Source organism: Hyperolius riggenbachi, chromosome 2 (assembly GCF_040937935.1).
Source record: "Hyperolius riggenbachi isolate aHypRig1 chromosome 2, aHypRig1.pri, whole genome shotgun sequence".
Classification (NCBI taxonomy): domain Eukaryota; kingdom Metazoa; phylum Chordata; class Amphibia; order Anura; family Hyperoliidae; genus Hyperolius; species Hyperolius riggenbachi.
The window spans coordinates 496968446-496983860 of record NC_090647.1 but is presented as its reverse complement, the minus strand read 5'-3'; the positions used below and the strand labels follow the sequence as shown (position 1 = coordinate 496983860).

The 15415-nt window shown below is 41.4% G+C and overlaps 2 protein-coding genes across 3 annotated transcripts in view; both read right to left on the bottom strand.

Annotated features, from left to right (window-relative positions):
* The window catches only part of MRPS6 (mitochondrial ribosomal protein S6), a 97758-nt gene that overhangs the window by 53380 nt on the left and 28963 nt on the right, over positions 1-15415 (bottom strand). Inside the window, exon 1 of one of the 2 annotated variants that reach the window (XM_068266065.1) lies at positions 6961-7116. The exons of the other annotated variant lie outside the window; for it this stretch is intronic. Within the exon in view, the coding sequence (XP_068122166.1) occupies positions 6961-7017 (57 nt within the window). The 5' untranslated portion in view covers positions 7018-7116. Of the gene's footprint in view, positions 1-6960; positions 7117-15415 lie in introns of those variants that run through there. 2 annotated transcript variants of the gene reach the window in all.
* SLC5A3 (solute carrier family 5 member 3) lies at positions 11925-15296 on the bottom strand. The gene has a single exon (XM_068266064.1). The coding sequence runs from the start codon at positions 15067-15069 to the stop codon at positions 12934-12936; it is 2136 nt and encodes a 711-aa protein (XP_068122165.1). The 5' UTR covers positions 15070-15296; the 3' UTR covers positions 11925-12933.

Here is a 15415-nt window from a genome sequence, read left to right as displayed (position 1 = left end):
CAGTACTAGTGCACAGGCGCAGAAAGTTCTGCATGTGAGCACTACGGCCCAACTGGCTGCATTACCGGGAGCCGTAGCAGAGGATCCAGGTGGCGGAGGAGGAGAGTGAAGGGCCGATCAGCCTGAAGGAGACCAGAGAAAACCCCAGGTATGTATACATTTTTCCTTTTGGGCCATCTCAGGTTCACTTTAAGCGAGACATGAATTATTCATTGTGCCCTGCAGACATTTTTTGTATTATTATTATTGAGTTATAAAGTGCCAACATAATCACTTGTTCAGTATTCTATAAAGAAATAATAATAATAATAATAATAATACTAGCTCTTGCCAGGGTGATGACAGACCATAGTGAGGAATGATTTTGCTACTGAACAGCAGTTATGCTAGGTACACACCATACGATTTTCTGTTAGATTTACCTGCCAGATAGATTTTTTTTCATGTTGTAAAAAATAAATAAAAACAATCTATCTGGCAGATAGGTCTAACAGAAAATTGTATGGTGTGTACCTAACAGCCTTTGATGAATTGATGTCATCACAAAGATTTGCAGGATAAGTTCTTACCTATTGATTTACAGTTCAGACAACATTAGTAAATCCTGTCTGCTGTGTTCATGCATGGTCCCTTGTTCATAAAGCACATAGGAATTCCTCAAGGCATTCTATACATTTGTATAGTGTTTTTCTCCTCATGGTAACCAAGTGTGGCAGCCTCTAATGTTGCTCTCAGTAGGCTACCCTGGAGCATCAAGCAATAGTACAATTTTTATTGAACTATTGTATTGTATGGGAAAAAAAAAAGAAAAAAAAAAAAGAAGCTGTGGGCCCAATCAACCCTGAACAATTACCAATTGTTTCCAAAGGATGGGATCACACTAGGCAGTGCAGAAAATCATGCATTTTCTGCACTGTGCGTTTACATTTTTTGTGCTGCATTTTTGTATGAGTTTTGCGTTTTTTTATGATGTTCCCTAATCAATGAGTAAAATATAGTATCATATTTAAAGAAAACAAAAAGTAAAAACTCATTCCTCTGCGTCTCCATTCAGATACATTATATATGTGTGTTGTTTCTGTGCAATTACAGAAAGCGCACATGTATGCATTTAACATGCGGCTGCAGACTTTCATTAGTGGCATCCGCTAGCGTTTTCAGAACTGCTAGCTTTTCTGCCTAGCGTGTTCCCAGTCTTAGAGAAATGGTTGAGCTGCATATCGGATTTTCCATAGATATGATCGCTACTGGTTTAGATACAATTGCAAGTTGTATTCTTTAAAGGAATTGTCAGGCAAAAAAAAAATAATAATCAGTTTCACTTACCTGGGGCTTCTACCAGCCCCATGCAGCCATCCTGTGCCCTCGTAGTCACTCATTGCTGCTCCAGTCCTCTGCCGCCGCCAGCTAGTTACGTTTTTGCCGACCTCGGGGTGGGAGGGCCGCATTGCGTACATTTTTACGCATTCCCGCTGGTGCAGGAACATTAACACATACAACGAGGGCACAGGATGGCTGCATGGGGCTGGTAGAAGCACCCGGTAAGTGAAACTTTTTTTTTGCCCGACGATTCCTTTAATGCTGTGGATTGATTCAATATGATTTTTTTCTTTTCATCTGAAAGATCTTAGCGAAACTAGCATCATTTGCTAGAAAAACGCACCATTAAAAAGGCACCTTGTCCATGAATTCTGGACGAGTATTAAATCCAGCAAGTTTTAAAGGGACTCAGAGATTGGCTCAAGAAAACGTTTTATACATACCTGGGGCTTCCTCCAGCCCCATACGCTCTGATCGCTCTACTCCAGAGAAGTGCGCCCTCTACTTATCTCTACAGTGCCTGCTGGAGAGATAAGCGAATATCGCACTTCTCTTACGTCAGACTGGCTCCAACTGACAAAAGTGCGGGGATCCGGTACTGAAGCTGCGAGCAGAGGAGGACGGTGGTGTGGGAGCGATCGGAGCGTATGAGGCTGGAGGAAGACCCAGGTATGTATAAAACGTTTTCTTTAGTTCAGCTCTGAGTCACTTTAGACCCTGGTCTCTAATGTCAAAGGTGATGCTCTTAACCAGTTCACTACTCAGCTGAGCCTTATTACAGAACACAAGTAATCAATCAACAACACATCAAAAAGTCAACAAAAGCTTTTGTATGGTGGTTAATATCCCCACCATGCTGTAATTTTTATTTTTTTTTTCCAGGTAATTTTTTTTAAATAAAAGAAAAAAAAAATACTTAGGTAAGGCAATTATATTATCACAAAATAGAATACCAAAATCAATTAATTTATTTTCCCAAACAGGATTGGTGTAACAATGCACTGTAGAAAAGCACAGAAACAAATTTTACAAAAATGCGATCACCTGCACACAAAGTGCAGTTATTAGACAACAAAGAAAATAAATATAAAACACAAATAAGGTATGATGTAGGATAGGAAATCATAACTCCAGGCAAACAGCTAAAACACTGATGAATAATACAAACTAGATGTATATGTTTAAAGGACACCCGAGGTGAAAATAAACTAATGAAATAAAGTTTGTATCTATCCTTCTTCTAAAATGACTTTAAGATATTCTAGTTTTATTTTATATTTATATCTACTTTTTAAGTTTTTACCGTTTTATTTTTTGCTCAATGACACATTCATTGAAGTATGCCAGAGCTAAAATCTATGTACTATTGACCCTTTTTTATCTCTTCCCTGCTCTCAGAAGCCATTTTCTGCTAGGAAAGTGTTTTATGGTTGGAATTTCTTATCAGTGAGGGTCACACTGTAGTCTGACCCAGTCCTGACTCAGACAGGAACTGCCACTTACATATCTGATGTTTAACTCCTTCAGGCAGAGAAAGGAAAAAAAGGAACACAGCAGTTATTTGTGTGCTAGGCACTGTACATACACACGTCTATCTCATCATGTCACTTCAGGTATCCTTTAAGGACTACCGCTAGCCTAAGAAAGTGCTTTCGTTTTCTTTTCTGCTGTCTGAGGCTCTTTGAAAGGCAAACTTCAAACAATTCATCAGGGACTAAAGATTGGGGATAGTTACTGAGATCCAAATCAATGAGGGCGGTTTCACACTGCATCCCTACGGTTGCAGTACAATCCCCATCAAAAACATGCCTTCAGGGATTACCGCGGTAATCCCCGTCTGGCAGCACACCAAGCAGGAAGTGACGCTCACTTCCTGTGGCTGAATCCATGACCTGCACGGAAATGTATTGCTGAAATACGCTTCCACGCATGAGCGACGTGTAACACTTGTGGTGGTCTTTTTTTAAACTCACGCGCTGCTATAGACTTACATGACTTCTGGTCCGCCGCACAAGTCGGCAGTTAATGTAGGTATGCGCTTGCATCACATAGGATTCTTATGGCGCAGTGCACCACACGCTGTATGCACTACCCCATAGAGTTTCAACGCCCTGGCGTTAGGTTGCAGTAAAATGACACACCGTACCGCGCCAATGTGAGCGGCCCCTCAGAGTTGATGCAGGATCATGCAAATTTTGTAAGAAAATGTATGCAGCTGGAAAATGGACCCCCTAGGAATTATTCCACTGGTCCATCTCCAAGTGGCATAGAAAATTTGCATAAACCTGTAATTATTTGCATCTCATTGACCAGCCCTGTGGATGGCTGGGCTACATAATGCAGTCAAGCATCCCACTGAATTACACTACACTCTTCCGGGTTCTCTGCATCATGTGATCAGAGTTAACCAATGAGGTGAGGAGCCCCAGGGAATCCCCACTAATGTCATAAAACAGAAGGGCAGCTGAAGAAACCATGACTAGGAGATGAACACAGCTCCTGCCACGGTACATTGAGGTCTGCAGCAGTGGCTTGAGGACATCAGTATCCGTTCAAAATAAAATTAAATGCAGTAATTTTTCTCTTATTAAAAAAAATAAATAAATAGTAATCTGCAAATTCTCTGCCAGATTCTTGTGTGAAGAGGCACTTGTTTGTCTCTAAGCATGTCTGTAACCATGCAAAACATTCTAAACATATTTAGAAATAAGACAACTATGCTCCTAAAAAAATTCAGTAAAATGTAATCTTTTGCAATTAGTCAACTCCTCAAAGATAAAACACGCCCAATCGCAGGGAGGAGGTGCTTTTGTGCGTTTTCCATAAAAATTTATACAATAGAAAAATAAGCAATAGGACAGCAACGCACAGGCATGGACTATAATACGAACATTAAATGGCTTATATGTGTCCTCCCAATCTACACACCATGTTCAGTGCGCTAAAACAGACTGCACAGGGATGTACAAGAGTGAAGAGGGACAGAAGGCTTCGCTTCCAAACTAGGGAGATTTGTGAGCTACGATTTAGTGAGCATCTGAAAAATGTTCCAAAAAGCTCTTGAAAGTCACATGTTCTTATCCAATTCACTTTTACTCCTAGGAGATAATGTTTTATTTTTTGTTTAACTAGTTTAACACTAAGGGGTTTTTCCTCTTATGGACGAGAGCAATTTTCACATTTCAGTGCTCCGCCCTTTCATTCACCAATAACTTTATCACTACTTCTCACAACAAAATTATCGATATCTTGTTTTTTCCCCAACCAATTAGGCTTTCTTTGGGTGGTGCATTATTTTATTCTAACTGCATTTTAATGAGAATAATAAGAAGAAAAATGAAAAGAAATTAATTTCTCAGTTTTCAGCCATTACAGTTTTAAAATACATGCTACTGTAATTAAAACCCACATATTTTATTTGCCTATTTGTCCAGGTTATTACACTGTTAAACTTATGTCCATATCACAATGTATGGCCACAGTATTTTATTTGAAAACAAAAGGTGTATTTTTTCAGTTTTGCATCCGTCACTAATTACAAGCCATTATTTGCAAAAATGATAGTAATATACCCTTATGACATACATAATAAAACAAGTTAAGTCCCTAAGGTAACTATTTATATAGGACCTATTTCAGAAAAAAAAAAAAGTTTACATAAATATTTGGGGCATTACCTATTTTTTCTCCAATATTTTAGATGTTACAACCCCATTTAAAAAGGTGTGAAAATATCCTCTAGAACCTAGGTTCTCAACATGTGGTACGTGTACCCCAGGGGTTCATCTGATTGTTCCAGGGGGTACTCAGGCTTAATATACTTAACCAAGAATACCAAATTTAGAGTTTTATAAAATAATAAATCTTATTTAAACACCAAATTAGTGTTTTAGCCAATTAAAAGCAATAGTAAAAGCTTGGATATTGTTTAGAACCAATTATCATGTACAACGATTAAATGTGTATTTGTCAAGGGGTACTTGTGATAATGTTTACTATGCTAGAGGGTACTTGGTGAGTACAGGGTTTTAAAAGGGGTACATACCAATAAAATGTTGAGAAACACTGCTCTAGAACACATAGGAGATAAAGTGAATTGAATTGGGTCCACACATGCTGTAGATACGAATGAGCTTCCTGGTGGTAACAGCTCTCTGTATTGTGTTTGCCTGAAATTATGTGTCGGGTGAAGTATCTTGTCAGTACTATATCCTAATTTTAATATGCATTAAAGTTTGGCAGAAAGTTTTTAAAGGTTTTGCATAGGTGGTATAAAGCTATATTTGTTCAGCTCCATGCTGATGATTGGACATGTTCATGATTCCTTACACCATTTTTTCTTCCTTTTAATCACCAACAACATAGGACTAAACTTTCTACAATAATACTTCCCTATCAAACCACACAGCCAGTCTGGTGACACCCCTATTTCCTGTTTCTGCTCTGCACCTGCAGGGGCACTGGGCTATGTAATTCATCATCACCATGAGGCATAATCATTATAGCTTGAACAAGCAGGTGACACAGGAAATTGCACAGCTGTACCAAGAAGAAACGGCTGGCTTTAGAACAGTGGGAGTCGCAAGAATAGCTGTACGAAATGTAAAAGTAATACAGATGCCAGCAATGGTCAGTGGGAAGTCTTGCGGGTTCATAATGTTTGCAAAGAAAAGCGGAAATCTCATGTCGCTGTACCTGCTTGTTATCTGGATGCATTGACATATCCTGCAACCCCTGGGTAGGGAAAATAAGTTTTTATCTGCCTTAATATAAACTGTTAAAACTGATAACGCAATACCCAAGTAAACTGGTTCCCATGTGTGAATGTATTTGAACGCTGTATTTAGTTGAAAGCCTGGAGTTGTACTTTAAAGATACCTACACAGCAGGACTGGGGCTCAGTGCACATGTACAGTATTTTAGGCAATGCCACATGTTCATGTTTTTGTCTCGTTTTAAGAATACCTCCAGTATAAAAGACAGAGCCTGTGATGTCTGCTCGGTCTTAAAAGGACAACTGAAGTGAGAGGTATGCGGGGGCTGCCATATTTATTTTTCTTTTAAACAATACTCTTTGCCTGGCAGTCCTGCTGATCTATTTGGCTGCAGCAGTGTCTGAATCACACCAGAAACAAGCATGCAGCTAATCTTGTGACAATAATGTCAGAAACCCCTGAATTGCTGCCTGCTTGTTGAGGGTGTATGGTTAAATGTATTAGAGGCAGAATTCCTAATACAATTAACCATAGACCCTGAACAAGCAGGCAGCAATTCAGGGGTTTCTGATATTATTGTCAGATCTCACAAGATTAGCTGCATGCTAATTTCTGTTGTGATGCAGACACTGCTGCAGCCAAATAGATCAGCAGGACTGCCAGGCAACTAGTATTGTTGAAAAGGAAAGAAATATGTCAGCCTCCACGTACCTCACTTCAGTTGTCCTTTATAGAGTGAGAGAGTGTGTGTGTGTGTGTGTGTGTGTGTGTGTGTATTTTCCTCAGGGTTAATTACTTAAAGGGGCACTACAGCAAAAAAACGTAAAATTTTAAATGTGTACAAACATATACAAATAAGTAGTACATTTTTTCCCAGAGTAAAATGAGCCATAAATTACTTTTCTCCTATGTTGCTGTCACTTACAGTAGGTAGTAGACATCTGACAGAAGTAACAGGCTTTGGACTAGTCCATCTCTTCATAGGGGATTCTCAGCAAGGCTTTTATTCTTTATATATTCCCTAAAAAGGATTTAAACAATGATGCTGGCCAGCTTCCCTGCTTCCTACGCAGTTTTTTGGCAGTTAGACAGAGCAACTGCCATTCACTAAGTGCTGTTGAAAATAAATATATCCCTGAGAATCCCCTACAAACAGATGGACTAGTCCAAAGCCTGTCACTCCTGTCAGATTTCTACTACCTACTGTAAGTGTAGAAAAGTAATTTATGGCTCATTTTACTCTGGAAAACACGTACTTCTTATTTGTATATGTTTGCACATATTTTAAATTTTATTTGTTTTCGCTGTAGTGCCCCTTTAACCTAAATTGGAGTCATGATAAATTATAGTTGAAGAAATGGATGTAAATTAGTGGGTGGTTGCCTCTGTAAATTGTGTGCTTTTAGAAACACTTGTATGTTGGAGTCCGTCAGCATGTTACTCACTACACACATCAGTGGTGTACATTGACCCAAAGCACCCAATCAAAATTACGTGCACAGCAGCCAAGAGTGGGTATATGAATGAAAGCTGGTATCCGATTGGCTCACTGGGTGCTGCATCATTACTGTTTGCATTGCATACGTTTTATTGGGAAACAGGTCTATAGTTCTGCGATTCCTGTTGTGCTGCCCCATGTACACTGTAAAAGGTGCCCATTAGCAGAACCCTTTGTAGTGAATGGTCATATTTTTTATCAGATTGTTAAGATCGAATTGCATGACAGCAGAGAAGCTGATGAGCCCAATCGATCCTGAACGATAGCCTTATCGATTGGTTTCCTTTAACCACCTTAGCGGTATGGACGAGCTCAGCTCGTCCATTACCGCCGCCGTGGAGATCTCAGCCCCTGGTGGCATTTTTTTTTATTCAATCGCCGCCGCTCGCCGTGAAAGTGGCCCTCCCCAGCGCAGCCTGGCCAATCACCTCCAGGCTGCGCTATGGGGTGGATTGGGACCTCCCCCCCGACGTCATTCCGATCATCGCCATGGCCACGAGAGAAGCCCTAACAGGAAATCCCGCTCAGAGCGGGATTTCCTGTTGGGTATGATTGCCGGCGGCGATTGGAGGGGTGGGCGGGATGGCGCAGGGAGGGGGAATCATGTAGCTAGCGCTAGGCTAGCTATATGACCCAAAAAAAAAAAAAACACCCGCAGCCGAGCGCCGCAAAAAATAGAACGCCAGGGGGGTAAAGGGAATCTTAAATGAAAATAAACTTATGATATAATGATTTGTATGTGTAATACTACTAAGAAATAAAACATTAGCACAGATCTGAGTCTCGTATTGTTTCCAGTACAGAAAGAGTTAAGAAACTTCAGTTATCTATGCAAAAGAGCTTCTGTGAGCTATGTGACTTTATAAAGTGGTGGACAGCACTTTCTTTTGAAGCTCTTATCTCAACTGTCTCTAATTGTATCTTCTTTGTTTATGTTTTTTTCTGCAGAGAAAAGTTTAAAGGGTCTTTAGGCTGCTCTGTAAAATCATTTAAAATGCTGAGTGCATTGTGGAATCTGCAACTACTGGAGAATGATGCAATGTTATAAAAAAAAAAGGCTATATACCTGAAAATAAAAATGACACTATTTTCTTTGCTACTAATGTTCTATTATTTATCCGTACTACACAACCAATTTATTATATCATGAGTTTGTTGTTTTTTTTTTGCTTCTGGGTCACTAAGAAATAATGACTCCGCTTGGCAGATTTGTTCATAGATGGGATCATAACTGGTGAAGATATGATCACAAGTTGGATTGTTTTGTGGTGTGGATCGATGGAATACCACATTTTCTTTCAATTTGAGTGATCTTATCAAACTTGTGATTTTGATAAGTGTGTTTGCTAAAATTTGAACTGTTAATGGGCAAGCTTAAATGAAACACGAGGTGAAAATAAACAGATGAGATAAACAATTGATTTGTGATCCTGCTCCTAAAACAAAAAAAAAATAAAAAGACGTTTTAGATATCCCACAGTTTTATTTTAGATTTCAAAAACGACTTTTTACGTTTTTAATGTTTCATTGTCTCAATGACTGATTCACTAAAGTATGCCAGAGCTAAAATTAATGAACTATATACCCTTTTTATTGCTTTCCTGCTCTCAAAAGCAATTTTCTGCTAGGAAAGTGTTTTACGGTTGTAATTTCTCATCAGTTATACAACACTCCGGACCAGGTCCCGATAACATCTCAACAGGACAGAAACTGTCACTTGCATACCCAAGTTTAACCGTTGCAGGATGAGAAATAAAAATAAATTAAAAAAAAAAAAAAAAAGTGTACACAGCATAGTAATTTGTGCGCTTGGCAGTGTACATGCACGTGTCTGTCTCACCATGTCACCATGTGTATCTTCTACAGAAAAGTATGCAACTACAAAAACGTAGCAAGCTGTTCATTTTTCTGCATAAAAATGGATTATGTGAATATGCCCATTGATTAGCACGGGCTGTCTACACTAATGTATTTCCACACTGTGGAGTAAATGCAAGCAAACTATGCATTTCTTTGCAAAGAAAATTATTTTTCTTTCTCCAATACAATTTATGTAATGTAATACATTTGGATGTCATGAGCACATACAAGAATTCTTGTACTGGCCAAATACACTTTTTGTGCACCTGGATTTTTTGGCATTTTTAAAAATGTGGTCAATTGACTGGAAGAGTTTGTGTGGGCGGGGCACAGACTGATCTGTCTGAGACAACTGCAGTCTGCTGATGTGGCAAGTCTGTGCTTTAGAAATTGGCTAGTAAAGAGGCTCTACCATTAAAGGGATACTGTAGGGGGGGGGGGGGGGGAGGGTCGGGGGAAAATGAGTTGAACTTACCCAGGGCTTCTAATGGTCCCCCGCAGACATCCTGTGCCCGCGCAGCCACTTACAGATGCTCCGGCCCCACCGGTTTCACTTCTGGAATTTCAGACTTTAAAGTCTGAAAACCACTGCGCCTACATTGCAGTGTTCTCGCTCCTGCTGATGTCACCAGGAGCGTACTGCGCAGTCGCAGACCATACTGGGCCTACGCAGTACGCTCCTGGAAACATCAGCGGGATTGAGGACACGGCAACGCAGGTGCAGTGGTTTTCAGACTTTAACCACTTCAGGATTCGGCGTACGCTTAACTACGCCCCTGAATCCTGAAGTGGATTGCATGGAAACGGCCGCTCGTATGAGCGGCCGTTCCATGTCAGTTCACGGAGGGTGTCTCCGTGAACACCCTGCGAGCCTCCGATCGTGGCTCGCAGGGTAAATGTAAAACACACGGGGAAGATCTTCCCCGGTGTTTACATGTATACGGCGCTGCTGCGCAGCAGCGCCGTGGCGGAGATCGGCGATCCCCGGCCTCTGATTGGCCGGGGACCGCCGGCACCTGATAGGCTGAAGCCTATCCTATCCGGCGCAGGACGGAATTCCGTCCTGCGCCGCTCACAGGGGGAGGTAGAGGGAGGGAAGGGGAAGGCGGCCAGGAAGCGCTGCGGAGGGGGGCTTTGAAGAGAGCCCCCCCCCCCTCAAGCGCAAGCAGCCGGCGGCGATCAGACCCCCCCAGCAGGACATCCCCCTAGTGGGGAAAAAAGGGGGGAAGTCTGATCGGCCTGGCTGCTAGCTGATCGGTGCTGCGGGCTGGAGAGCCCACGCAGCACCGATCAGCAAAACCACCCGGTATCCGGAAGTGGTTAAAGTCTGAAATTCCAGAAGTGAAGCGGAGGCGGGGCCGGAGCATCGGTGAGTGGCACAGGATGTCTGCGGGGGAACATTAGAAGCCCTGGGTAAGTTCAACTCATTTTCCCCCGACCCCCCTACAGTATCCCTTTAAGGGTCTACATGAGATTAGGAGAGATTTAGGGTCTTAAGTTCCAGGCTTTAAAAGGAATCTTAAAGTGAACCAGAGACGAAGCACCCTCATGTATTTTACCATACATATCAGTGGGAACATTAGAGAAAACACCTACCCTGCTCTCTGTTCCATCCTTCACTGCTCAGCCTGCTTGTTATCAGCCCTGATAAAATCCCTGACTGAGCATTCAGTCCGGCTTTGCTCAGGAATCATTATAGCTGAGTGTGTGTTTTCTGGTGTTTTTTCAAGCCCAAGCCTGCCCCCTTGTGGCTCTGCTCAGGAATCATTATAGCTGAGTTATTATAGCAAAGCCAGACTGAATGCTCAGTCGGGGATTTCATCAGGGCTGATAAGAAGCAAGCTGAACAGTGAAGAATGAAACAGAGAGCAGGGTAGGTGTTTTCTCTAATGTTCCCACCGATATATATGGTAAAATACATGAGGGTGCTTCGTCTCTGGTTCACTTTAAGTGACATGATGAGAAAGACGTGTGTTTATTTTCTGCTTTTTTTTTTTTTTTTTTTTGCATGAAAAAAAGAGGAATATTCAGCTATGCAACGGATTTTCTCTCCAGTCGGAACCCAGTCAGACAATAGCATCCCTTACAGATGAGGAATTACAGCCATACAATACTTTCCTGGCGGAGAACTGTTCTTCTGAGTCCAGATTAAAATAAAAAAAAATAAAAAAAAGGGGGGGGGGGGGGGGGGGGGGGACAATATTTCTTACTTTTTACCTATTAAGACATTGGACAGACTAAGGGCTCGTTTCCATTTGCAACTTTGCACGAAACTCCCCAGAGGCAGCGCTAGCGATTTCTTTCATTATACTGAATGGGATCGCGGACGCAATCGCCCTAAATTGCAGGCAACCATGCGCTGTGACAAGATATATAATATATACATACATACATACATATATATATATACATACATACACACTGTACAGCGCTGCGTAATATGTCGGCACTATATAAATACTAAATAATAATAATAATAATAATAATAATAATAATGTATGGAAACAGCAGACAGTGCAGTCTATGCACTCTCTGCTGTCCCTGCGTTACCATAAGCACGGCTGAAAACGCGCTACATGGAAACGAGCCCTTAGTTATTGAGCGGAAAGCAAACAATAAAACAATTTTTTTCAAGTTTAACATATCTAAAGCTGGCCACTAACGGTCCAATTTCTAGCAAAAAATCGTTCGAGTGATCAGAAATTCTGATCGGACGAAAAATCGTTCAATACACCATCAACTAACCAATCAATGCTTCCTATCTATGACGACCACCAAGAAAATCCAAATTTTCGTTCGACGAAAATTCATTCGGGCGACTTTTTCCTTCACTCGTTCATAATCGATTGTGTCCACCAATGGAGATTATTTACAACCAATCCGATCAGAATTTCTGATCGCTCGAACGAATTTTCGCTAGAAATTGGACCGTTAGTGGCCAGCTTTAATCTAATCTAAAACTAATTTTTAGGAGTAGGAGGACAGATACAATGGTTTATCTCAGTCTATTTTCTCTTTAGGTTTACTTTAGAGACGTAAAAGATGGGAAGCTAGCACTCTGCTAAAATATTTCACATGTGCACCGCCCTACTACTTTTAAATAAAAACAAACAAACAACAAAACAAACACTAGCTGAAGTTTAAGAAACACACTGTAGTAAAGTTAGTTCACATTAAAGACTAAGGCAAAGTCAAGGTAGTTTTCTAAAAAAAAAAAAATGGAGGAAAATTTGGTGTGCCAAATACTTCCTTCTGTTGAACCATGTACAGAAAGCTAATTTTAACTTGATCTACCCGCCAGTAAACATTCCTTTAAAACAATAAATTACGTATTTGGTAGACTTAAACATTGGTCCTTAAGGAAATCCACATGGGATAGTGCTCTGGTGTGGTCATCAATGAGCTGGATGAAGGCCTTTTCGAAGTAAACAATGTCTCAAAATATGAAATGGCCCCATACTGTGCCCATCACTTCAAAGGCTTTGCCTTATGTCAGTCAGCTGATTGCTCTTGTTGCCTTGCACAAGGCCAATTCTTCCCTTACAAAGAGAAGTATATGAACATGAACACTCCTACGGAGCATACACAGACCAGTCCGGTGTTGAGAATTCGCTGAACAGCCGGTGTTTCTTCTAGCATTTTTAAGCACACCGCTTCATCGTCCTCCTCCTTCACGTTTCTTTTGTTGGAGGAGCTGCTGTTGTAGCCACAGAACCAGTCAACAAACTTAGAGCACCGGCTCTGGTCCTCTTTAACCTCTTCGGTAGGGATTTGACCCATAAGAGCTGCTTGCCCATTGGAATAACAATCCACCGGCGTCTCAGCCTCAGAAACGCTCAAGGAGCTCAGCGGGTTAGAGTCATCTATATAAGTCAATAAAAGGTTGGAGTCCTCAGTTTGGACACTCTTAATATGATCATCTGACTTCCCATTCAGAAGTGCTGGTTTAATATTCTCTGTGACAGGTGTGGAACTTTTACCACATACTTGGTAAGAGTCCTCTTTGCATGTCTTTTGCTTTACGTTTTTTAATGCCCAGAAGGTGGTGGTTCTGATCTGCTCTTTCTTTGGAGGGGCTGTCAGGAGGCTCACTACTACAGCGATGAGCCCAGTGATCCAAAAAAGTGCAGTTGCTACATACATGTAGTGGATATTTTTGATGAAACTGGGCCTGTTATCGGGCAGGTTGCACTCTGGGACACGGTAAACAAATGCCAAAATAAGACGAGTGACCCCCAGTATGAAACCTATCATGCCACCATAGAAGGCCCCTTGTTCATTGCACCGTTTCCAAAATATTCCCAGCAGAAACAAAGCAGCAACAGGGGGAGTCAGGTAGTCTGCCACCTCTTGGATGTAAAGGTACATTTGACCCCCTTGCATTTCCACAATTAAGGGAACCCAAGCAATACTAATGACCACCATGAAAGCTACGAAGACTCTTCCCACCATCATGAGCTCTCGAGAGGTGGCACTTTTCCGGATAAATGTGTAGATGTCAAGAGTGAAGATGGTGCTTGCACTGTTAAAGATGGAGTCCAGATCACTCATAAGAGCTGCAATCATTACAGCCATCATGAGACCACGCAAGCCAACAGGAAGGACCTTCATTACTAACCGGGGGTAGGCAATGTTGGAGCACCCGGCTCTGCTACCACACACTTCCATACAGTGCTCAGGGTTAATGCAAGCTATGTCATCAACAAACATGATTCTAGAGATCATTCCTGGAATTACTATTAAAAACATCGGCAAGATCTTTAAAAAGCCAGCCATAAGAGTTGACCCTTTGGCATGAGAGATGTTCTTTGCAGCCAAAACCCTTTGCACGATGACTTGGTCTGCACACCAATACCACACTGAGGCTGGAGTCTGACCCAGGAGAAAGCCAGGCCACGGAATGTCCTCATCGGTGGGTTCTCGAAGCATCTGAAGTGAATCCGGCTTTGGTGTGACGTGGCATGAATTGGTATTGGTAAAGTTATGGGTCAGCAAGATAGATGTGATGTTAGGTGTTGCAAGCATATATCTCCTTTTAACTTCTTCAAACCCTCCAATTTCCACAAAGCTTATGATGGTCAAAGTCAATGCCCCAATGATCATGAGGCAGGCCTGAAGAGTGTCTGTATAAATGACAGCCACCAAACCTCCCGTTACGGTGAGGAGTGCCGTCATTCCGATGAGCAAAATCACAGACAAATAGAGGTTCCATCCCAGAGATTCTTGAATAAACAGTGCCCCTGAATACAAGTCTACAGAAAGTTTGGTGAAAATATACAAAATCAAGGACAGGACAGCAAAATACACTTGGATTCTATGTCCACCAAAACGCTTAGATAAATATTCTGGCATAGTGTACACTCCAGAGCGGATATACACTGGAATGAAGACCCATCCGAGGAGCTGCAATAGCAACAGGGCGTTGAGTTCCCAGGCCCCTACAGCAAATCCACTTGCTGCTCCAGATCCTGAGAGTCCAATGAAATGTTCGCTACCAATATTGCTTACAAATAAGGAGGCACCAATAGCTGCCCAATTCATGGATCGACCAGCCAGGAAATATCCACTTACAGTACTCCTGTTCGACTTCCACATCGCAAAAAATCCAAAGCATAACACCAAAACAAAGTAGAGCGCCACTATGGCGATATCTGCAGCTTCCATTGAAGCCCTCATGGTTGCAGTGAGAGAAATCTTTGTACAGTACTTCCTTTTTTCCCCAAAACAATTTTAGAAAAACACAGGTGCTTTAGCTTAAAACAGTGCAAGAAAAGTCTTTGTCCTTTGGTTTGCTCTCTTGAAGTCGGTTCCTGAAAGATCCAATTCTTAACATGCAGTTTTTACTTAATTCCACCATTTCCAAAGCCATCAGCTAATTAAACGTGGAGACAGGACCTACAGTAAGGAACCCTGCAAAGCAGCAAAACAAAAGACAATTAGAAAAGGTAGTCATTGTGAGCACAATGACAAAAAATGTTTAAAAAAATATTTCTATATGCTGTACAAAAATGCACCTGATCAG

Excerpts from the sequence above, each read along its gene's own strand:
- SLC5A3 (XM_068266064.1), bottom strand. The coding sequence starts at position 15,069 with ATGAGGGCTTCAATGGAAGCTGCAGATATCGCCATAGTGGCGCTCTAC.